The sequence below is a fragment of the Molothrus ater genome, chromosome 3 (genome assembly GCF_012460135.2).
Source record: "Molothrus ater isolate BHLD 08-10-18 breed brown headed cowbird chromosome 3, BPBGC_Mater_1.1, whole genome shotgun sequence".
NCBI classification, from domain to species: domain Eukaryota; kingdom Metazoa; phylum Chordata; class Aves; order Passeriformes; family Icteridae; genus Molothrus; species Molothrus ater.
This window is the reverse complement of record NC_050480.2, coordinates 19292815-19317348: the sequence shown is the minus strand read 5'-3', so window position 1 is coordinate 19317348 and position 24534 is coordinate 19292815. Positions and strand designations below refer to the sequence as shown.

Sequence of the window (24534 nt, the reverse complement as noted above, 5' to 3'; positions counted from 1 at the left end):
TTTGCCCACCCAGAGGCTGAGGAATGTGCTGGCTGAAAGTCAGGCTGCTGAGAGAGAGCCTCCGTGGGTCTCTAACCTGCCACTGCACTGTCAGTGCAAAACTTGCCTGCAGGTTCTTGTGCTGATGATGAAATCAAAGAAAAGCTTGAAGCTTGGCAACACCCTCCTAGGATTGGCTGATGTGCTCTTCTGGCAAAATATTGTTAATGTGGATGTGCTTCGTACTCTGAGCTCCTGTCTTTTCTGGGATAACTACTTTGCACATGCACAGTGAATGTTCTCTGTCAAAGTAGCTATGCCAGTAAAAGCCTGATGATATAACTGCAAAGCTGGGGGCTTTGGCAGGATAAACTGCAGGTCAGGAATACCTCTTCACATTTTTGATGGAAATTAATAGATCCATAGATATACATTCTTCACGTCTGTTCCAACAGAGTTTTGTAAAGCAGTGGAATTCACATTTTTCAACGCAACATTGATTTTTTTTTTTTTTTTTTGTGGAGGATGGATTTGGGTTATACTTATGTTTTGTTTAGATTTTATCCCAGGTGCTGAAACATGCATATTTTTCATTTGTACAGCATCAGAGGTTTAGACATGTTTTGATTCAAGAGTCAATGTATTTGAAAATTATTTTGAAAAACCAGTCCAGCATATAATCAGGAAGAATTCTGAAATATGTCCTTTGGCTTCACTAGCATTGATTTCGGCAAACAGTGAAGAAGATTATGGGTAAAAGCAATGGAATTTAACTGAACTAGATTTTATAAAACTGTTTTTTACTCTTCTCTATAGGTATCTGTAAAAAGTCACACTTCTTTTTTTAAAAGAGATTTACTTTAATAATTTTTGTTTGATATTCAGGGTTTGTGCAGAGAGCAATCACCTGATGCCCCCTGGACAGGCAATGTTTACAGCATTTTGTCTCACTTATTCCCCATCACATTGAAAAGTGCAGTGAGTCTCATATTTGGTTGTTTCTTGAGCAAAAATAACAGAATGTGGATAGTGAAATTTACAGTTAAAAACGAAAAACTTATAAAAATACTAAATAAATCACATATGGTAAAAAGCATGCTTAGATAAAAATGGAAAAAATATGTGGATTCCAAGACTTGATGTGATGTAGTGAGAGTACTGACACCTGAGTTTGGAATATGTTTGGAAATTAGGTGCATTTACCTGGGGTATGCAAATTTTGCTTTACAAATTAAAAGTTTTACACATTGCTTGGAGGTTTAGGTTTTGGTTTTTTTTTTCTGTAATATACTGAGATACTTAAAAATTAGCAGAGAACTTGTTTTAACTGTGTCTAGCTTTCTGTCAAGATTAGCGCTTCTGCACATAGATTAAACTTGTTAAACACAACAGAATTCTATTTTCTCTCCATTGTAATGCTAATATATATCTTTAAAAAAAAAAAACCCAAGCTCAAATTGGAGCTCTAGTAGCTGATGCAACCCCTAAAGCCACGTCTATACTAATAGTTTTAAAGGAAAGGGTTTCCTTTTTCCCTTTTTATTTGGGTCAGGATGCCTACAACTTTAAATACTGTTTCAGCTGCTACAATTGTGACTTAAACATTAGGTTTCTATTGAGTTTCTAAATCAGAACTGAATACCACCCAATTTAAACTTTTTTTTTTTTAATAGAAAGTGATAGTTTAAATTGGCATTGCAGGAGCTAACGTGGTAAATCTAAAACCATTTAGGCTCTGCTTGTTTTAATACATATACCTTGCCTTCTATAGTTCCCTGAAAAAATCTAGGCCAAATATTCTTTGCATTGTCTTGCATTCCATTCTGACAGTTCTTCTCTTTTGCAAATCAGAAAATCAACTATAAACTATAATAACTACTTTGGCTATTTTATGGATCTTTTTGACATTCACCCAACAAACCTTTCTGTGGGATGTAAGTCTCTGTGCAGAACTTGTTCTCTGGGGTGTGAGGACCCCAATGTATTCTAATTTTCATTATCCTTGTGTGGCTGGTAAGGACTAAAAGGCCCATCTTTTCTCCTAAATTCACATCTTTGCTCAGCTTATGGGTGGAAATGAGCTTCATCTCACCACAGTCCCCATCTGGCTCTATCACAAAACCACCAGACAGTTTGGCACCACTCAGCTCCTCTGGCAGCCTCTGCCTGTGAGAGGCCTCGGATTGGAAAAGCAGCAGGGGTACTGCAGCTTGGACTTGAGATGGATTGGAGGGGAGCGTGCACAGTGCCTATCATACTGTTTTTGGCTCAAGCAAATGTTATTAATCCTTGACTTTTGTAAGCCCTAACCTCATTCATAAATTTAACACAAAGGAGTCTTTTTTAAAGGTGGGAGCTTAAGGGAGAAATGGGAAAGGTTTGGGTTGGTATCATGGGGTGGTTCTTTCATCTCCTTTAAGTAGAAATTCAACGTGTTCTGCATAATAATGCTTGAAGTATGCTTGCATAAGCTTTGTATTTTCCTTTTATTTCTGGTCTGGAACTAGGTGAGGCAAACTGCATATATCTAATGCTCACATCAGATGCTAAATAGCACATGGGATGCACTAAACACTTGTCAGAGATAACTGAACTCATGCTTTGGAAAAACAAATTAGAACACGATAGAAGTAATCTTGGATTTGTAATCCCTTTTACTGCATTGTGCTCTTAGGCATCCTTCATCTTGTTTTTCTTCTCTCAACCCTTTTCCAGTACAGAAGAATTGGAGACAGTCGTTTTTATATCATCCTTCTTGCAAGCAGTTGTGGATTTCTAAGTTATGTGCCATTCTGTGCTCTTGCTTTACAGTCTTTTCAAAGGTTTCTGTGCTTAGCTAGTGTCATTCATCCATCCTCAGTGTTGTTTGCCACCAGCTTGTGAGAGATGCCACTTTGAATCCCAGATCGCCTTTCAGACCCTGTAATGGAGAACTGATGCAGATTGGACCCTGGTTAGCCTCTTGCCACTTTGTTTCAGTGAATTTGTAAGGCAGCCACTATTGGTTGCTGAGGAACTGGCAATGTGTATTAAAGGTCTTTTATGGTTTTTTCAACCATAAAATTATTGCTGTTCTCTGATTAGTACCAATGCCCAGAATTTACACCATTCTCTCCAAAAAAAAAAATCCTCCAAACAACAAAACCAACCCAGCAAACCCACAAAAACAAAGAAACAGAAACAAACTTAATTTCTCCCACTGAGTTTTATGCCAGACTCTATTGCAGCTCCCTTTGTCTTGAATGAATAAGATTTGTCTCAAGTAACAAACGCTGTCAGCATAGTATTTCTTCAGGTAACCGTTGTGTACCGGCTCAGTCAGCTCTCATTTCAGACAATGTGCATCCAGAACAACTCTATCAAAAGCATTTGCATGTGGTTGAGTGAACAGGCACAGCCTTTTCTGGAGAACAGCCAAGATTGCTCCTCATGGAGATGACTCTTGCCTTCCTTTTGGTAATTTTTTTTTTTAAAGTATAGTTCTAAGTTAAAGCTGCTTGAATTTTGGACACATCATTTGCTCTGTTACCCTACCACAAAGTTTCATTTTTAAGATATGCTGACCCTCAGTTTCAACACAAGATGTACCTTGGACTAGAGTTTCTGATTTATACTTCTTATTTGACTAGCTGGATTCTCTGCTTTCCTCCCCATTTCTTTTAAAATTTGCTTTCTGCTTCAAGCAGACAGTGGGAATTAAAAATCATATTTTGGACCTAAATTTTCTGTTGAAATGTAATACTGAAATTCAGCAGTGACATTATGCTATGAGAGAATTTGGGATTAGGGAGTAATATGCTTTCATTCAAAAGACCTGCCATCACTTTAAGAGAGTCAAGACTTGCTTCTAGAACCACTCAATATTTTGAATTGGAAGGGACTTTCAAGGTCATCTAGTTCAATGCCCCCTAACAATAAGCAGGGACATGTTCAACTAGATCATGTGGCTTGAAATCCCATCCAGCCCTTCCTAAAATGTTTCCAGGGGTTGGATATCTGCCACCTCTATTCAACCTGTGTTGGTGTTTCAGCATCCTTGTTGTAAAAACCAGTCTTCCTTATATCTTGTCTAAATCCAACCAATTTAAATTGAAAGTCATTCCCACTTTGCCTGTTGCAGCAGGTCCCACTAAAAGGTGTGTTCTCATCTTCTTATAGGTCCCTTTAAGTACTGGAAGGCTTCAATAAGATCTCCCTGGAGCTTTATCTCCTTCAGGCTGAACAAACCCAACTCTCTCAGCCTTTCTTTGCGGGAAAAGGTGATTTGATCATTTCTGTGGCCCTCCTCTGGACCTGCTCCAACAGGTCCGTGTCTTTCCTGTTCTGAGGATTCCAAGACTGGATGTAGTTCTCCAGCTGGAGTCTCAGCAGAACAATGTGGAACTACTGTGGTAGTGTGTCCTGTAGATTTTTCAGAGGGATGCATGGTCCTCTGAAAGATAACATTGCAATTTTAGAGGCCCTACCTCCTAACTGAGAGGAGATGGGTTTGGGAAGCAGGAAAAATCGAGGATTTCAGTAATTTTTTATCTTTCTTAGTCTTTATTTCAATCTTGAAGCCCAACTTCACTATAAATTTCCAGTTCTGTCTGGCATTTTGGGAAGTTCTGTCTGGAAGCCTGTAAGCCAGCACCAGAGGTCTGGGTTTATGTGTCTGCTAATGCAGAATGATCATAGTGCTGAGCATGAAGGCAGTGATACAATCATGCATCAGGAGAAAGAGTTGGGGGAAGAATACTTGCCATTTTTCAATGTGCTGTCTCATTTAAAGCAGCTAGAACTGCTGGCTTGTCTTCTAACTTAAAATGTTGGATAGGGACAGTGATTTATTGGGTAATGAACGAAACCACCTGTAGTTTTATGTGAATCACTATGCTAACAGCATCATTTTGGAGATGGAATTTGCCGTGGTTTGAGATCTGAATTTGAACCTTGTGTAGCATCATTGGGTTGCTCTCCACTTCTGTTAAGATAATTTCAGACTAGCTGGCACAATTCTAAACATGAGTAAGAAGGTCTAGAGGATATATTTGTGCTTCAGAAAGGTGGAGATAAATGGTGTTGCTGCTACCTACTTTTCATCGTGTTTTTTTTTATTACTACAGAACTCAGGTTAGCAGAAGCTGATCTATCTTGAATTTGTAAAATCTGTAATGATATGTATTGCTTTGAAACTTTGCAGTGAGGTCAACAGTGAAAATTACTTCTGTCTGAGATGGAAAGGATGATAAGTACTTGCAAAGATATTACAGGATATGTTTTCCTTTTTTAGACATTGAAGTGTTGTGTAGGATCTTCTTGAGACTGCACTCTCATGCAAGAGGTGTATTAATCTACAACAACACCCTTACAAATAGGAGCTATAAAGTAATCAGAAAATATGATTTAGAGTTATTGGGGGTGTTGGGAAGCATTTTAAAGATTCTAATCCTCCTAATACTCTAATCATTCTAATCCTGCAGTTTCTTAAACAATGTTTGATACTAGCCGTGTCTCCTTTGCTGACCATGCTCCTAACATTTAAATGTTAAGAAAGAAATTCATACAAATTGAACTTTCGTTCAAGTGTGTCTTAAAAATGGATACAAGTTTGGAAGCTTGATCTACACAGAGAGCGGATTCTTGATTCTTATTTTCTTATATGGATTTGAATCTTGTATGTGCTTCAGAACAAGCAAAACATACTCACACACAGCCCTTAAAACCAAATAAGAAAAAATGTCCACACAGCTTGGGGGACTCTGTATTTTCATTTCCACTTTCAACAGTCCACAGTTTTAGGGACAGAGCTTTATTTCTAGTATTATTTTTAAAAGAGAATAAAGAAAGTGAGGCACAGATGGACTGATGGTATGAGTTTTAATTAAACTTAGAAAGCAAAAACAATTCCAAACTTAAAGCTGATTATTTGGTCTGACATTGTCCTTAACTGACCACGTTGGTCTTGTTGGATGGAGTTTCCACTGCACTCTTTATTTTTTTTTTGCTTTTGTATATTTCAGTCCAGCTGCTCATGTCACTGTAACATAGGGAATTTTATTTTTTTTGTGGTTTAATTGTATGAAAAAATTTGGTGCTGTATTCTTGGAGCTGTACAGATGGTTCCATGCCAAACATATTTGTTTACCATGGTAATGTCTGAGTTGTAGTGTGCCAGCTAATAAAGGAATTATTTAAAGAAAAAGGTGAATGACTAAAACAGATGTGCCAGTTGGGTGAACCACTAAAAGAATCTTACTTCTCAGCTTTATGTAAAGGTTATTTTTAATGCATTTCTGAGAAATCAAGAGTGCTCGCAAGGATGTTTTTGGGGCTGACAGCTACTTGTCTGTTTGCTTGGGGGTCTTTTTCTGTGGTCTTGAAAGATGTTGGTCTTTCCTCTATCTTATGAAGAATTAACAAAAACAGGAGGTAGAAGTCCTGAGTTTCAACATCTGATCAAGTATTACAATCTCATGATGAATTTTGATCTATTTTAAATGTCATGAGCTTGTAATTTAGTTGTGGGGAAACATGTTTTAATATTTATGGAATGTAAAAGTAAATTGCTGTAATGCAGTATATATATGTATCTATGTTCCATAAAAATCCTGGAGGTTAACCTGCTGTAATAATAAATCCAGGTCAACATGCTGTAGTAATACTAAAACCTTTCATATCTTTTCTTACACAGATATTAGGTACCCTGATTTTACTAGAAAATGAAGCACTCTGCTACTAAACATTTTAACCAGGATTGATCTAAAAGTGTTTGAGAGAAGCTAAAATAATGGATTAAATGCTGTTTACCCAGGCATTTCATCTGTTTTATGTCACATTGTCCAAGTGACTTCCAGAAACTCCATTGATTCTGCTCTTGATAGATTTCACTGGAAGGTCTGCTCTTAGAAATGTGACTTTTGTGAATTAGATATTTGTAATCTTATTTCTTAGGTGTTGATAAATTCATTTCTGGAGACAGAATTCTGAAGAAAAGACAATCAAGAAAGCAAATAATTTTAATATTATTTTTTAAACACAGCTTTAAGTTGCTGGGTATACAAGATTTTTCCACTGAATTTCCTTTAATTTTGGAGTTAGCTTTTTAATAGGTAAGGGCTACCTTGAAAACGAATAGCTCAATTTTTAAAATTCTGGTGCTTGAGTATACAGTTTGTTTTGAATTAAAGAAATGAGGGATTACTTAAGGCACTTGACCACATACTGTATGGTACTTTCAATAACAGTACATTTTAGGTACCTTGAAGCTCTGCTGAAAAAGATGAACCTGTAGTGTTTCTGTTTGTAGCTACCTGTTGCTGTTTGTTGCCTCTTTCAGTATATTTTTCTTATCAATTTTTAAGTCATGGCTTTTTTTTTTGTGTTCATGACAACAGGCAGAAGAAAACCCATGTTCTCTCGTTTTTACTTTTATGACTGAATAGTCCAAATAGTATTATCTTGAACACTCATCCTAGTGGCAGTACTGGTTTTGAAATAGCTGTTTGCATATGTGAGGCCTCCCTGGTGTTAATAAAGGCAGAATTTGTTCCTTCATTAAGATAACTGAATTAGTGGCTTCCTCATTTTAGGTTAGTTGTGGCTTTGTTTAATCCTAGCATTGAAAAAATTCCAGAGACAGCACGGAAGTCAACTTTAGCATTTTCAGTGTGTTCACATCCAGAAATGTATCAAAAACTGTCTGTTTTGTGGATAGTGATTGTAATCTGATCCAAGCTTAAGTAAAAGTGAAGAATTTGCCCTGGTTGAACATAGCAAATAAGGGTTTCAAGGGGCTTTGTTTGAGATGATCGATCTCATAGCAGTATGTTTTGTAATATATTGTAGAGCCATTGCAAGGCAATTAGATCACCTTTCTTGGGATTTCAGGGCTCTATTAATCATCTTTATTTAAAACCAAAGAAAAGGCTTATTTGAATTGAAGGTTTCTTGATTATCTAGGATTTGGGCAGCCTGTTGAAGCACTTAAAATAACATTCTGACTACAAAGTATTATGGTGAGGAGTATCATAACTCTTGCTTGTGCACCAGTCCAGTAAGCACATGGCATTTCTTTCAGTTATGTTTATGAGATACCTGCCCCATTAAGATGAGGATGGCTGTATTTATTTGACAGAAAGAAAAATTGGCAGGTTTTTTTTAATACCTAGAGGTTCATAATACCCATCCCCTGTCAGTTTTGTCAAGAATTAGGCAATTGAATTACATAAAGTTAGCTCTTGCAAAGCTGTCTTCTTTAGAAGTTACTTCAGTTTATCGTATTCCAGCATGGATTTCAACCCTAACTTTGTTTAGGATTAAGAATTTCTTGACAGGTTTAAGATTTAAAATGTTTAGCTGACCTAACCAACCTTAATACTGAACTGGCTGAAAATTGCATTTACATAGCTTCCAAATGTTGGCTTCATTCTTGAAGGACCATGAATTCAATGCAAGGAAATGCAATGTGGCTGGATGTAAATGGAGTTAGACCTCAAAGAGGTTTATTCTCTCCTTTGCTGGAGATACACTGATTTTTTTTTATTTAATACATATGACAAGGCATTTGATCCTGTGCTTGGTTAATCTTTGTTTTCTTTTGTTCCACCACTCTAGGCCATATACACCCATGAAAGGAGCCTTTTCCAATGTGTGGTTTGACAGGTATAAGATCTGTAATGACTGTCCTGAACACATTGAAAGCATTGATTCCATGTGCCGGGGCCTTACAGACCTGATCAATGATGAGGTTAAGAATGGCATTGCCAAGAGCAGGATCCTCATAGGTAAGAGATATATTTATAATGTGTGTATTCTAATAGTTTTTTAATGGTTAAGAGATTAACTGCTTTGAATTTGCTCTATCCTGAAGGGTCATGATCATGGCTTGAAACTGCTGAACAGCCTTTTCAGTAGCCTATCCTCAGCAATATTGAATCCGTATTTAAACCCATATCAGGTGGAGAATGGGGCTAACTGTAAGCAGTATCCTCAAAATGTAAAACTGTTTTTATTTGCAGCAGTCATTTGTAATCATTATTTAAAATAGAGTGGGCAGTGATTTACTTTGAGAAGTAGATAGTTTTACTATTTCCTTTAAGCCCTTTTCAAGGATGGAAAAGTACACTTTCCAAAAATGACGTGCATTTTGGAGAATGGAGTTGTAGCATATAAATAATCATGAACTTTTCCTTACTGCTCTAATAATTTTGGGATAAATTAATTCATGCAGGAAAAATGTGTATGTTACATAGCACTAAAGGTTGACACTTGATAACAAATGAAGTATTAGCTGTAATAGTTCATATGTGTCTATCTTTATTTCTCTGTCCACAAATTTCCAGTGACTTTCACAGTACTTCAGTGAAATAGATGGTGAGATATTGAGGCACAGGAGTTGAGGGTGATGAAATAGCCTGTGGCAGAGAGGGAATGAGAATTCACAAGTCCATGGATCCTTGTCCCATCTCTAGACCACAAACTATTTCGGGTTGAGGAAAAAACTCTTAAAGTGGGATCTTATGTCCAGCTAAGTCATGCCATCAAAATCTTGTGTGGTCAAGCCACTACCATTCAGCCTGGTGTGTTTTCCTGGTCTAGCCCCATGTTGCTCTGTGAAGGCCTGTGATTCCTTTCCCTTCCTGGCTCATTGCACTGGCTGCATTGTTTTGGATGGCTGTCAGCAGAGTCCTTATGATGTGTCTTTCCTGTGTTGTTATACCTGCTGGCTTGGAAGCAGCTGGAGAAGTGCAGGTGCTTTGCTGTTGAGTGAGCTGAGAGATGCTCTATGTACTGATCCAGTGTGCTACTAGGCTGTTTTCCTTTCCTCTGTGGCCTTCAAAATTGGAAATAGCCAGACTGCAAAGTATGAATGTTGTTTTCCAAGTCATAAGCAGAGTAAGGAAGTTGGCATGCACTGAGTGTTTCATCCCGTAGATTCTTTGGAAGTCCCCGTCTCTGTGTGTTTGCATTCCTCACATATAAATCAGAAATAACTGTACTTGTTTTGTCACTCTGGAGAGCTTTGCTTCCCCACCTGACAGAGACTACAAGCCTACATCCTCGTGGTTCAGTCCAATATTTATGCAAGAAGCAAAATAAGGAAGCCCTGAGTTACTTCGTCCGAAGTACAGAAGGGGACTCATGCAGATGCATAAGGAACTTGGTAGTGGAAAGTTGTATCACTTGTGGCTGTACAAGATTAAGTGTTCTTCCACAAGAACTTTGTGCCTTTTCTGTGCTATTTTTGATTAACCAGTGTGTGATGCAGCGAAGAGTGAAACTTAAGAGATCCTCTAAGGTCCTATGCATCAAGGTGACATTAAATGTCCTAGGACTTTGTGCAAATAATTGCCCATCTTCTGGCATTCTTTCTCACAGGAAACTAGGACTTTTGTAAAGGTCCTCTGATTTATAGTATAGATTTATAGTATTCAGCCTGAAGAATAGAAGGCTCTGGGGAGATTTTGTAGCACTTGCTAATACCTAAAGGGTCCCATATGAAAGCTGAGGAGGGAGTTTTTACAAGGCCATGTAATGATAGGACAGGATGAAATGGCTTTAGACTGAAAGAAGGTAGGTTTAGATTAGGTATTAAAAAGAAATTTGTTACTTTGAGGGTGGTAACACACTGGAATATATTTCCCAGAGAAGCTGGGGATGTCCATCCCTGGAAGTGTTGAAGGCCAGGTTGGATGGGGCCCTGAGGAACCTGGTCTAATGGAAGGACTTCCTGCCCATGGCAGGGGGTTTGAACCAAATGATCTTTAGAATTTCTTCCAACCCAAACCATTCTGTGATTTTTTGATCAAAAGAAAATATGAGGCCAAGTCAGTATGTCTGCACCATAGTGTAATGTCCACTCAAAAAGGAGAAATGTGCAGCCTGAAATTTTTCTGAGTTTAGAAGATGGGTGTACAGGTGATAAGGGAAGATTTGGTTACTTGCTTAGAATGTCAGATAACTAAGTTCTGTCAGATCTTTTTAGATTTCTCTTGGAAAATGTCAGGAATATCCATCTGTATTGGTTGGTACAATAAGATGAGGCCTAAGGTAACAGATGGATTTGTCACTGCTGGTACCATGGAGTTGGAGGAGGCAGCCTTTGTGAGGTAAAGGGAAAAAATAAGGCATTTATAGCAGAGGAAGCCTGGGTGAAACAGGGTGAAATTTTGCTATGAATTCATAGTGCATTCAGTGTTGTTGAGTCATATTGGAGATCCATAATGGTACATATCTTTTTATGGAAAGCAGAGATAAAATAGTTGAGAGAAGCAACTGGAGAACCTGGGAGTCTGTGAAGAACAGTGGGGGCCTTTTTGGGTAGAGTCACAGAAACCAAAGAGCAGAGCAGTCATATGAAGGTATTCACAGGGAATTAAATGCTCCTTAAAGGGTTAAGGAGAATTGGGTTAAGTGATCATTTTGTAGTAAGTGGGAGTTTTAATGACTGGAAAGAAAACAAAATGAGTATGAGGAGCATAACAAGATTGAAGGTTATGGTTTTATATGGAATAGAGGACTAGAAATTACAGGCTGAGGGTGAGTGTCAGATATTGTTGGATGAGGGTGAGCGAGGTGTTAGGCAAGCAGGAAGGTGAGCAGAGGCTGACAGCTCAGAGGTGTGGGATAAGAAGGCAAGATCTGAGAGAGCACTGTGCAAAGGTGAGCGAGTGGGAAGAGACGGGGAGCAGCAGTGGGCTCTCAAACATGGAAAATGAGAAACCCAGCACCTGGTGTTCTGGAGGATGATTCCCCTTCTTGAGCCATTCAGACTTTCCACAAAGCTCAAGATAGTGGGACAGTATGAGCATTTTCTCTGAAAGAAATTGTAGCCTGCATTGTTTGCTTCGGTACCTCTGAAATTCTCAAGTGACTGCTTGCAGATCAGAACTCTAAAGCTGAGGATGGAGTCCAGGTTGTACAGTGCGACTCCTCTCTTCCTTATCAAGGAAAATGCTGGTGCAGCCTTGCTTTTAACAGCTGCTCTATGAATCTACTTCTAAAGAAATAAATTACTTAGATTGCTGGATCTAAAGGAAATCTTATTTTTAAAACATCCGTATTAATTTTGTGACATGGCTTATCTACCCATTCTTATCTCCTAACGGTTTCATTAGTTGCTTTCCTTTTAACACAAGTCTTTTGAAGAAAGTAGACTTCTGATTAAGTTTTATTTCCCCTGACCTTGGAGGAGGAAGGAAGTGAGACTAGCAGCAATACATAATTATTCCAAAAAATAATTATATCATCCCCAGAATTTGTTAATGGCACTTAGTTTTTAGCCAGACATTCTTATTGAGTTACTCTTACTGATCTTCCTGGCTAAAGCACTTTTTGTAAATAGTCCTGTAAGTAGGTTTGTATTGACTTTGGAGATAAAAGAGTGTTATAAATTTAGTCAAATTTTGACACTTGGAGCTTTGATATTATCCTTTCTTTAAAAACAGGATGTATTTCTTCTTTATAAATGCCTGAATTCATTCCTAACTTGGCCAAACAAGCCACAATTTAAAATGTGGGACAATAATTTCTTTTTCTATCTAAAGCTAAGTTGGTTTTTCAGGTGGTCTTGCTTTTGTTTTTTGTTTTTTTTCTGGTTGTTCCTTTGTTTTGGGTTTTTTTAACTGCTTCCGTAGTGACAGTGCCCTGTAAAATAAGTCCACTTCAGTGAAAACTGTTTGAGATTTCAACAATATTATTCGAGAATATGTTAGAAGCTCTTGAAAGAAATGGCACTCTTGTTTTTTGAGCATTTTGATAGGGCTTACTGTAGTCAACTACACTTGGGTGAAAGGCAGTCCTTTTGCTCTTTTTTTGTTCTTAATTTAGCACTGCTTTCCTGCTTTCACAGGTCACTTTTTGTGTAGTGCAGAAGTGCTGATCCAAGCACGTTGGTCTCTGCCACCTGTAGTCACTCATGTAAGCAGCCAGTGAAAATAAACTTTCCATAACAGTCCTGTAAATTTGACTAAATGCCAAAAAACACATGCATGATTCCTGACCCCTTGTGCTGTAACAATAACACAAGACACACAACCACTTTTTGTTTATTGCTAGACTTCTTACATAGCTACTGAACCACGGTGGAAGAAACATGAAAGCTCTGTGCTTCTTGTAAATATTAGCATTTCCTTCTCTCTCAGTGTGTGTGAGAATGGGATGGGGGGGAAATATCTTGGCTTTGACGCCCCAGAGAACAGATTCTATAAATATGTGGAGATAAAAACTTCCAACAATAAGTTGTTGAAGTGTTGGGCCATCTATTTCACCCACAATCTTGGCACTTTATGCTTTTGGCTTCTGAGCCTTTTGCTGTCACTAATCCTATCTTGTGTCTTCTGTCTTTATTAGGAGGACATTGTCTTCCATTCAGAGGTACTTACTGCCTTGTTCTTACAGAGGAAATTTATGGGTTTATTTTGCTATTTCTCTGCAATTCAAATGAGATTTCTCTTTCTGTACCTCCCATTACATGGCTTTGTGGTTTCTCTAAATTGTGCCTGAGATGCTGGGCTGAAAGCAGTACTATTAGTCCATCAGCCCCATAATACCTGCAACATTTTATTAATTTTCAGTGCATCAGTGTAAATTTGCCTTGCATTTATACTTTGGGGTAAATTTTGGTCCTCTTAGTTTTGGGGGGGTTTTTTGTATCTGAACTGACCATATGTCTCTTTTGGATCTCTGCTAGTCTTGCTCACACATCAGGAAGTAAAAAGAGACATTAACAAATTAATCTTTGTTTCCTTTGTAAGTCTTTTGGTAGGAGGTACAATGCTCATTTTAACCAAGACTAGACCATTACTTGTTACTTTGTTTCCCAACATGTGATGGTGTCAATATTAATGTATCTAAAGACTCTGAATGATGACACATTCCCAGTATGGTGAATGACAGTTTAGCAAATGATAGTGAAGATTAGGAGTAAATGAGACTCACAGAAGTAAACTAATAAAATCATTCAAAAATAATTCAATCATGATAGTGTTGTTGCATATAAGATTATGACTTCGGTAAGAAAATAATTATATATAATCAAGTTCTGATCTTTTAAACCTAACTAAGAACTCTGTTGAAGATATGTCCTTACTCATCTTTAATAAATACCTGAATACAGTGCAAAATTTAATGGATGGATGGATGGATGGATGGATGGATGGATGGATGGATGGATGGATGGATGGATGGATGGGTGGATGGGCTTTTAGAATGCTTGAGAGTTTCACAGACATGCCCCGGGGTACAAATTAACCTGTACTTTCTTCACAGTTGTGCCAACAGTCATAGAAAAGTGAGACTTCACAACATTTGCTATTCCGTTGTCATGTGCCAGTGCAGGCTCAGCTCTATTTAGGCAAATCCTTATCACTGCTTTTCTGAATTCTAAAAGCCCTCTGCTAACAGAAGGTTCACAGCTCTGCACAACAGCAGCTTGTTTCTGTGCATTGCTACTCTTTGCTTTAGAGAGCTACTTTCTGCTTTCCTTCTTATGATTCAGTTTAGAGTCACAAATACTGTGAGCATAAAGGACAGGTTTTTCTCTTCCTTTTTCCCATGTTTGCAGTTATGCTGACTGTAAAAATGACAGGTAAGTGTTGCAGCAGGACACTGCTGTCCTCTCTAGAAACAACCAAGACAACACACACTGGGTAAATTAAGCAAGCCATAGATTGGCAGAGTAACATCTTAATAAAAATTGATTCAAGACTTTTAATGGATTTTATTTTCCTTCCAGTGCTAAAAATTACGACCCCTTAGGTACACATGTTGGGTTCCCCTCTATTACCTGTAATAGTTGAAAATAAAATGTAACTGGTTCTGGCTTTACTGCGAGTTGATATGTTAGAAACAATAGTACACTTGTTTTTACAAGAAAGTGGTAAAAGTCATACCACTTAAATATGCATTTCAAAATGTGTTTTGACTGGTGAGAAAGTTGTGGAGCAAGTTAATTCACGTTCCTAACAAGAGCAAGTGGCTGAGCCACTCAAGGGAAGTTTCCTTTGTTCTTGTAAAGACTCTCAAGCTTGTTGCTCTTGTAAAGACTAAGTAACAACCAGAATAACAAGGCTATCAAAGGTGGAAATCATTCATTGCAGTTCTGCTGCTGTGCAAGGTTTGGGTTTGATGAAGTTTCATGAAGAGATTAAAAGGAGAAAATCACTGCTGTGAGGAAATTCACTTGAGACAAAGTGTTTGAATACTTAACACAGGAGCAGTGTTCAGGGAGTTCTGTGGAGAAGGGAGTTTGCTTTTCCACTGGCATTTGTACTCTTTGCTGATATTCATTTGTGAACACTGTTAAATGTATATAATACTTCCATTCATTGATGAAAATGGAAGGTCAAAACAGAAAGTCAGCTTCTTTGCAGATGATATGTAGAACAAGGTTGTGCTGTTACCATTAATATATGGTAAATTACTTAGTCCCTAGGGAGAGGGAAAGTAAACTGGAATGTAACTTTAGGGAGAAATTCTTGATAATAAACTGATTAAAGCAACTCTAACTTGAAATACTAAAAAAGGAGAAATTGAGGATGAAAAATGCTGTGAGAATGGAATGAAAAGGAGGCAAGAGTATGTAATGTATTGTAATAATATCAGAACAGGCTAAGACAATTTCTGACTGTGCTGGTGTAGCCTTATATAACAGAAGAGTGTTTGTCTTGTGCAGTGCTGACACAGGCACTGTGTGCTGGAGGATTCATTTCTTGCCACTTTGTTACCAAAGCTGTACTGACAAATGGGAAGAAATACAGGAAAGATGAAAAACTACTAATACAGAGAAACTAGTGAAGAAATATTGCTTAAAACAAACACCCCAAACTGCACCCCTACACCCAAGTCCAAATCCTAATGTCATCAAAATCTGGGGTTTAGCTTCTCCTGTTCTTTTGCTCTTCAAAATTTGTGCACTAGATATAATTCATAACTGTTTTTTTTCCCCATGGCTGTGGTTTCTAGTATGGCAAGCAGCTTTGAGCACATGTTAAAGTTTTACTGAAAAGCATGAAAAAGTGATGTTTCCATAATCATTATAACAAATGGACTAAGGCGTTTTACAGTCAGGTTTGTATGATTCAGGATGCACTTGGAAATGTCAAAACTGTGTGTGCTAGAGAGCTGTTTTTTCTGTGAAGAAGACTGAACACCTAAAGAACTTCCTGAATTCAGGAATAGCTCATTGCAGCCACTAAAGTGATGCATAGGGGAGAAGGCAGTTTTTAGCATTCTCTTATATATACAGGACAGGAAATACAAAATAAATCTTTGTGTTGGATAATAAAGTTTGTCTTTTCTGAGATGCAAACACAGACATTGTTAGACAAAGTATAAAGAAACAAATAAAGCTAAAGTTTGACAGTAGGTAAATACTTGGTTTCCTGAACCCTGTATAACGTTCAAGTGTCATCATGGACCACATTGTCATTTTAGGCAAATACAAATGGGAAGCAAATTAATACAAATCAAGATCTTTTACAAAAATGAATTGGAGTTTTGTTTAAAAGGCTCCTAAGGCCATTTACAAGGAATATTTTATCACTGAAAAATGGCAACTGTGGTGAGGATTTCTGTCTCATTCAATCGGGAATAAATCCCATTTGAGAAATTCTGTTTCTGTTCACATTGTGTTGCATCATCCTGTGCCTGAGATCACCCGAATTTAGTTACAGATTATATTCCAGAAAAGAATGTTTTAGTTTTAGTAAAGTATTGCATGGGAGTTTCCTTCTGATTCAAATTCTTTAATTTGGAAGTGTGGTGATTGTCTGATTTCAGCAGATCTTTCTCAGCTGTCAAGGTGAGTCACAAGCAGCTTTCTTCTTATTGCATAGGGGTGCTACCTAAAAATCAGCACTACACTGAAGCAGGTTTGAGGTCATAAATGCATCCTTGAGTGAACTTTCTCTGCAACTGGAAGTGTTTTACATAACTGAGTCTTTTGTGTGTGCTCCCCTATTAGTCTACACATAAATCTCCTTTGTGAGTCAGGGAAGTTAACACAAAGAGTTAGGTGCTTTCCTGAACTGGCATCCTGAGCATTGTTGAGCTAACCCTGTTTAGCTGTTGTGAAGCATTAATCACAGTTCTCATTAAAATAGGCATGAGGGGAAAACTGAAAGTGAGCATACTTCTAAATTTAAGACCTTCTGGCAAATTCTGAACTTCTGTGCACAGTCTTTGTGTTTCTTGAAGGTAGATTGGTCTCAAGTAGAGAAGTAGATTGGTGAAGACCTTGCAGTGTTCTGCCCACCTAGGGATGAAATGTTGCTGTGTCATTTTGATTTTATCTAACACTCCTGACACGATCTGCTTAACAATGCTGTACAGTTTATGTATTCTTCATGGTGAGATCATCTGTATACATGTACTTTTGTGTTTTGTTTACACTCTGTCATTTCATACATTGGCTTTGTGTAATATCTATACCTCCCTTTTATTTTTCCTTCATCCAAAATTTGAATTCTTTTAGAAGTTCTTGACTAAGAGTGTCTTTTATGTCTTATGTCAAACATGCACATATACTGAAATGGTTCTTTTAATTGAAAAAATAGTCTGCATCTATAAATGCTTATTCAAATTGTTGTTTTTGAAGCATTTAGCATATGGCATTTATTCAGAGATTGTTGTGGTATCAGGTGATAAACTTCAGGTATTTCCATGCAAATCAAATTCAAAGAGCTAGTTCTTTGTATTGCATTTTCTTGTAGTAGTATGAGCCACATAAAAGAACCATTACCTAATATTCTTCTAAACAGAAGGTGACTGCATTGTCAAAGACTGTTGGTGAGTAATTGCAGACAGTGTGCCAGATTGTGACTAACTGGGTACAAAATTTTAAGATTAAATCATTTACAAACTAGTAATGACTTTTCAATGCAGCTTTTCTTCCTGTAATCTGAAATGCTTTAAATGGACTTCATTTTATTTGTTGGTCAAGCATTGTCTGTATTTATTTGTAAGCAAATGCAAAATGGTCTCTTAGAGTACAAGTGCTTCTTTTGGGGTTTGGAGATGACAACATTCTTCAGAATGATCAAAAGGAAATTAAATAACTGACCATATTGTGCATAAGAAAATAAAGAAAGCTTCGCTTTATTCATTATCTGGATACAGTCAATATAATGGCCTGTGTACTGTGTCCTTGTGAAGTAATGTAGTAGTCTGGATTTCTTTCCTACTGAACAAGCATTTGTCATATAAAAATCATCCCTGAAGAATTATCTTTGGTAAGGAATTAGTGTAGTTGAAGAGACATATGGACCACAGAGGGCCATTAATTCAGACCTCCTGTTAGAGCTCAGGGGTGTACATTGCATTTGTTCCCTATTTATGATATATCCCAAGGTATAACAACAAAAATATCCTCAATGCTAGTTGAATGTGAGTGCTCATTGATTATGTAAAATAGAGATCTTTCATGTGTGAATGCTGCTAGCCTAGGGGAGAAATAACCTGAATACAAAAAGCAGTGAGAATTACCTGTTCACAGAGTTTTACTTTGTTTATGTCAGAGTATGCATGGCCACAGTGTTCAGCTACCTGATAGGGACCATATGCAAATGGCTTCTGAAGTAATGACATGATGGCATTTTTTGTCCTCTCTCAGTAATTAATCTTCAGCACTGCTTTAGCTATCCATTATCTTAATTGCATCGTGCTTTGATTTAAACCTCAAGCTATGCCACATCAGGTTCAGATTGGATGTCAGAAGGAATTTCTTCACAAAAAGGTTGTTAAACTTTTGGGATGGTCTGCCCAGGGAGGTGCTGGAGGCACTGTCCCTGGAGGTGCTCAAGAAATGACTGAATGTGGAACTTGACGCAATGGGCTACTTGACAAGGTGGTGTTGAATCATAGGTTGGGCTTTATGATCTTAGAGATCCTTTCCAACCTAAGTGACTCTGTAATTCTAAAATCTTTGTAACCTTTATGATACTCAAGATGGGTGGTTTTTTTTGTATTATGTATAAAAGAAACAAGTCTGAAGATAATAAATTGTACATTGGGTTACAAAGGCTTATAGAAAAATCTTTTTTTCTTTTGGTGCATTTTAGGAGGCTTTTCAATGGGAGGTGGAATGGCAATGCATTTGGCCTTTAGGTTTCATCAGGATCTGGCAGGAGTCTTTGCCTTGTCCAGTTTTCTGAATAAAGACTCTGCTGTTTACCAGGTGAGTGTGTAGTAGATATTATAGAAAACATGTTTAGCTACATGGAAAACATGGTGATTAAAATTCAATATACATGTTTATATGTCTGAGGCAGTTGATTCACATTCTAAACTTATATGATTTCCAGGAAATAGATAAGCAGAATATTAGGAAAGTGAGGCTTTAAGCTCTCTTTAAATAATGTTTTATTGCACTTTTTTGCACAGACAGTACAATATTAAAGTCTAGAAAGAGATTAACAAATTAAATGCTTTACTAGTTGTCCTTAATTGTTAAAGAGACTGTGTAAGCATAAGTATTCTTTTAAAATGCGTGATGCATTATAATACGAGCTCCATTTGCTGTCATGAGTTTTTTCTCTTTCTCTTATTTGGAGGGGGATATAGACCTTAAAGTAAACACTACCATTTGTCAAGAGTTACTGTATTGAAACTTGAAGGGCAGTTTTTTCCAGTATTTCCTTATTTACTTCTATAGAGATAGTACAGTATGACCCCTAAAATGTAGATCAGTAAGTGCAGTAATTGTCACCATGTAATTGTAAATATTCCTTTTAAATTTTTGGCAGTATGTCTGACAGTGTCTCCTTTCCATCTAGGCTTTGAAAAGAAATGAAAGTGCTCTTCCAGAATTATTTCAATGCCATGGAACTGCTGACGATCTAGTTCTCTACTCATGGGGTGAAGAGACCAACAAGATGTTAAAGTCTCTGGGAGTGTCAACATCACTTCACACTTTTCCGAACCTCAATCATGAGCTGAACAGAACTGAAATAGAAAAATTAAAATCCTGGATTGTAAAGAAATTGCCTGTTGAAGCACCAAAGGCTAATGAATAAATGAAGATCCAGCCTCATACTTTCTGATTTTTCATAGTTTTAAAATCATGTGTGACATATATGTGGGTGTCCCATATCCTTATATAAGCATAGCTTCAGGCAAACACTTTTATATTCTATAAAGTTCACCTAAGAGGTGAAAAAAGGGGCTGACCACTAAACCTCACTTTATTATATGGATTTCTTTTTCTGTTTTCTTGTCCAGTTTTTAAGCACATGCCAGTCTACAAAAAATACTGACTGATAATATTAAAAGCATTCCAAAATAGTCAAAGCAATATTCAGGGAGCAGTACTGTGAATCTCCCAGGATTTTTTTTTCCTTTTTTTCTTTTTTTTTTTTTTTTTTCTTTTTTTGGGTGAGGAGGATTGGGCAGGAAAGTGTTCTAAGATGGAAAAATATGCAGCGGCATGGTAGTTTCTAATGTCATTGTAGCAACAAAAAGGCCAACTACTAAAATAATACAGTTTTACTTGTACAAATGCATGAAATGCATGCATCTATTCAAGTTAGTTTAGTGAGAGAGACTGCATTGGCTTCAATTGGATTCTCAGCATGTGGGAATGAACTTGCCTCAAAGCAGAGTTGTATGTCCCCTGAAAAAAAATCAGATTTGTGTTATATTTTAAAAAGTCCTATGTAGCTGTGTCTAGCTATACCACAGGGTCTTGTTATTGTCCTTTCTCATTGTTTTGTTACAGAGCTCTAGGTTTGTGTGAGTTTATTGAGCCTTCTGTGGTTTGCAGTGTAGGTTTAAAAATAAAAAAGAAGTACCATCATGATTGCTAAGATCTATCCTGTTTTTGAAAAAATCATTCTTTGGGCCCTGTTCCTGTAGAAACTTATTTTTGCCAAGAGTTTTCTTTTGGCCTGCATGGCCACATTTTAAATTAAAAGATGAGGATACTTGACTCCTCCGTGAATCTTTAAAAGTTGTAAATAATGATTGTGATATAAAGAAAACTTGTATCCCCTTATTTTAATGGTGGATGATTCATCTCTCTGTCAGTTTGATAAATTAACTCAGAGTATAAATATCTATTCTTATGTAATTGTAATGCTTTTTTTATTCTCCCCCCTCTGCCCCATTTTCTACTCCCCAATTTCAGTAATTTTTTTAGCATGACAAGTTATTCAGCCTTTTGCCAAAGCCAATAGATCCAAGTCTCTTGCTTAATCCTCTCATTTTCCCGTTTTTGAGGAGTGGATCTGGGACACTGTTGTTTGCTCTGTCACAGCAGATTGCTGCCAGTACTGACTATGACTCCAGAAATATCAGCCAGCTCCCAGGGACTAAGTTTTATTCAAATCCTCATGCCCTGAGACCTCAGCCAGCTTTTACCTATCTTGAAGAGTAAGCAAGGGGAAAAAAATGTCACTGTTCAAGTACAAGCCATGTAATTGGCAGTAGCAAGTAACAACTTCCTGCTGCTAAAAATATTTTGCTGTATTTCATTTTCCTAGCATTAGCAAGTCAGCAGTCTGTTCTGAAAAACAGCATTTTAAATGGCACATGAAAACTCAGCTATTTGAAAGAGTGAGTGACCAGCAGTTTTTCCTGGTGCCCTAGGCTTCCTGATTACTGCAAATTAAATTGAAACAGGTGTGTTCAGATGCAGCTGAGCTAACATTGCCTTGGCCCAACTCTAATTGCAATCCCTGACAAGTGAAGTAGCGGCATTTTAGGGATAATGCATCACTTTTGCCCCATTTTCTGTTCTTCCTGAGCTCCTATCAAGAGGGTCTTTGAACCACTAATACAAGGTGGCAATTAATTTTGGTGACAAGTGCATTCACATAGTAAAGTGGCAGGTTTCTGGCAAGGTGGCTTTTAACAGGGTCAGAGAATAGCATAAAACAGTTGAAGGAATACCATGGAGAAAATAGAAAACATTACCAAGCCAAACCCAGCTCTTTTGATTGCTTTTGCAATGTGAATAATTGCAAATACAGTGGATACAGGGTTTGGCTTAGTTCCCCTGTTATAGGTTGAGAAGGAATTACAAATGTCATGACATCCTTTAGAAAACAGTAAGTTCCCAGTTTGCATCTATTTTCTTCCATCTTCTTGGCTTGTGAGTGAAACACCAACCAATCAGGAGATGCATTGTGACATAACAGAAATCCATCAGGTATATGCTGTAACAGAGTCTCAAATCTCAGAGGTTTTGAGGTCACTTCTGGGATGTTGGAGAACTCAATAGATTTCCTTCAGTCTGCGGGAAGTGAGCACAGTGGGACTCGCCTGTCCCTTTAGCTGAAGAAGGTGTGGCTGTGTGTTCCAGATGGTGCCAAGCTCATACTGGACAAACAGATTGAAGCTTAGCCCAGAAAAATTTGGGTTATTGGTTGGTATTGAGAAGCATCCAGAGGCAATATTAGTCCTTGAAGACAGTGGGCCTGCTGTTAGATCTCTAGTCAAATGAAAACCTTAATAGTCAAAAATTAGCCCAGCTGTTTGACAGCATGTTTCAGAAGTAATTCAGACAGCTTTTTGACTGATTGGCCCTTTTTTTTTAACCTGGCCCTTTCTTACTACACTTTTAAAAATTATTTTTTTATTTAATACTGGAAATAGGGTGGGGGTTTATTTGCCAAAATGGCATCTCTGCAATGCTTATGGCACTGCAGCTCCAGGAGCTGCCTGTTAATTTCTGGATAGAGTTTAAAGTCCTTCTTAGAGACGGTAAGAATCAAAGACTTCACTTTTGCCTGAATGGTTGCCTGTTATTGGGACAGACTTCTGTACCAGCTGCCAGGGCATACAGAACCCTGAACTGGTATGTCTTACCAGCTGAATTTAGATTTAGATGAGGAGAATGATAAAGAATGCAACATTTCTGGTTCATCCATAATGTTTCACTCCTGATCATACAAAAATCTTAAGGCAAAAGATGCCGTTCACTTTTGGGAGGAATCAATTTGAGGTGCTTTCCTTTGGTTTGTTTTTGGGGGTTTTTTGTTGTGGGGTTTTGTTTGTTTGTTTGTTTGTTTGTTTTTGTGGGTTTTTTTTTCCTTTCTGTTTTTGTCCTGTTTAAAGATACAGTCCTGAACAGCACTTTGAGGAAGATACTGCAAAATTTAATAGCCATGCCAGGATCTGTACCACTTGACCTACTGAAGGTACGAGAACATAAACTAGAAAGAGGGTGGTTCTGTCCTGCTCCAGGAAGAAGGCAGGAGCAATTAGTTGGCAATGCTGGTTTATGTTCTTACTGTAAGTCTTTTTGAGGTACTTTTTTCTTTCCTTTCATACTTGGATAAGAGTTTGGCTTTAAAGCAGAAACTTTTAAAACCATTTAAAGTGTAACTGGAGTAACTAAGTCCTTTCAAATTGATACTATTTTCTTGGAGCTTGGTTCTGTTTTGGTGAAATACACAATTCAGTAGGCAAAAGAAAACTCATTTAATAAAGTCTTTAACTCTTGGGCTCAGTTACTGTGTTTCATAGTGCTTCAGAAACAAAGCAGTATTGTTTGGACCTTTTCTTCTTTCTACTTTTCTGATACTTCACATTTATATTTCAGATGTTTAAAATTTGTGAGTAGATCATTGCTGTGAATGTGGATGCCTTCTGAGTAATTAATGTGCTTGCATAGACATATAAAGTCAAAGAACAAATATGAATAAGGCAGAAACTGGCTGAACAATGTGGGAAGCCAGAAGTCATTGGTAACATAATTTTGACATTAAAGCAAGAAATTCTCTACTTAAGTTAATCTCTTCTCATGTTAGATCTTTCACTGCTTTTTTAGTAAATCATCTTTAAAGCCATTTAAAAAGGCTCTGCATATGAAGTGAGCCAAGTGGGTGAAAGTAACTTGTATTTATAACAAGATCCAGATGGCAAAACATGGAAATGGAAACCTAGTGGACAATGTTAGAACAAAATCTGTTAAGACATAGATGGAGGAAAGTGGATATGAGTTTACTTTGCAGTTGACACATGTTCTAGAACAGCTGTGAAGATTCTTTGGGAGATCATAGAAGAGAAATCTGTTTCTTAAGTTTTCCATTTTGACTCAACCTTCATTTTAAATGCAGCTGGTTAAGGGTGCTCTGGAGAAAGGAAATAATAATTACCAATTCAGTTTCCTACTTCTGTTTGTTTTCCAAATCCTCTTCCACTGTGTGAACCTGATATCACTACTCAGAAGAGAAACTAGCAGTTCTATTTTCAATATCACATCTGGTCAAATATTTCTCAGCACACTGCACTGGGACTTAGCACCCAGCCATGCCTTGGGTGAGTTCTGTGTTTACTGAACAGTTAGATTAAAAAAATCATAATTTAGAAGAGCCAGTGGCGTCAATCCAGAAAGGCCTCATATTCCCCATGGCATGGCATTGAGCCTGAGTACCATACCAAACCTGCTGTCATCAAGATAAGTTTTGTGAGCTTGAAGGACAGAAATCCCACTCTTCTGTTATGTATGTGAGAGCTGTAGGCACTGTTCTGGTGAGGAGGCACCTAAAATCTTCAGTAGGTTCACTGTGTAAATATGTAGGATCCTTTAAAAATGCAAGAAGTTGGTATCTCCTTATTAAGTGCTTAAAAAAA

The 24534-nt window shown here is 37.4% G+C and overlaps 1 protein-coding gene across 1 annotated transcript in view; it reads left to right on the top strand.

Moving 5' to 3' along the window:
- LYPLAL1 (lysophospholipase like 1) overlaps window positions 1-23407 on the top strand; it is a 30114-nt gene extending 6707 nt beyond the window's left edge. The window contains exons 3-5 of the mRNA XM_036380946.2: window positions 8575-8744; window positions 19020-19135; window positions 19734-23407. Coding sequence (XP_036236839.1) covers window positions 8575-8744; window positions 19020-19135; window positions 19734-19973 — 526 coding nt within the window. The 3' untranslated portion in view covers window positions 19974-23407. The remainder of the gene's footprint in view (window positions 1-8574; window positions 8745-19019; window positions 19136-19733) is intronic.
- Window positions 23408-24534: the final 1127 nt, after the last annotated feature.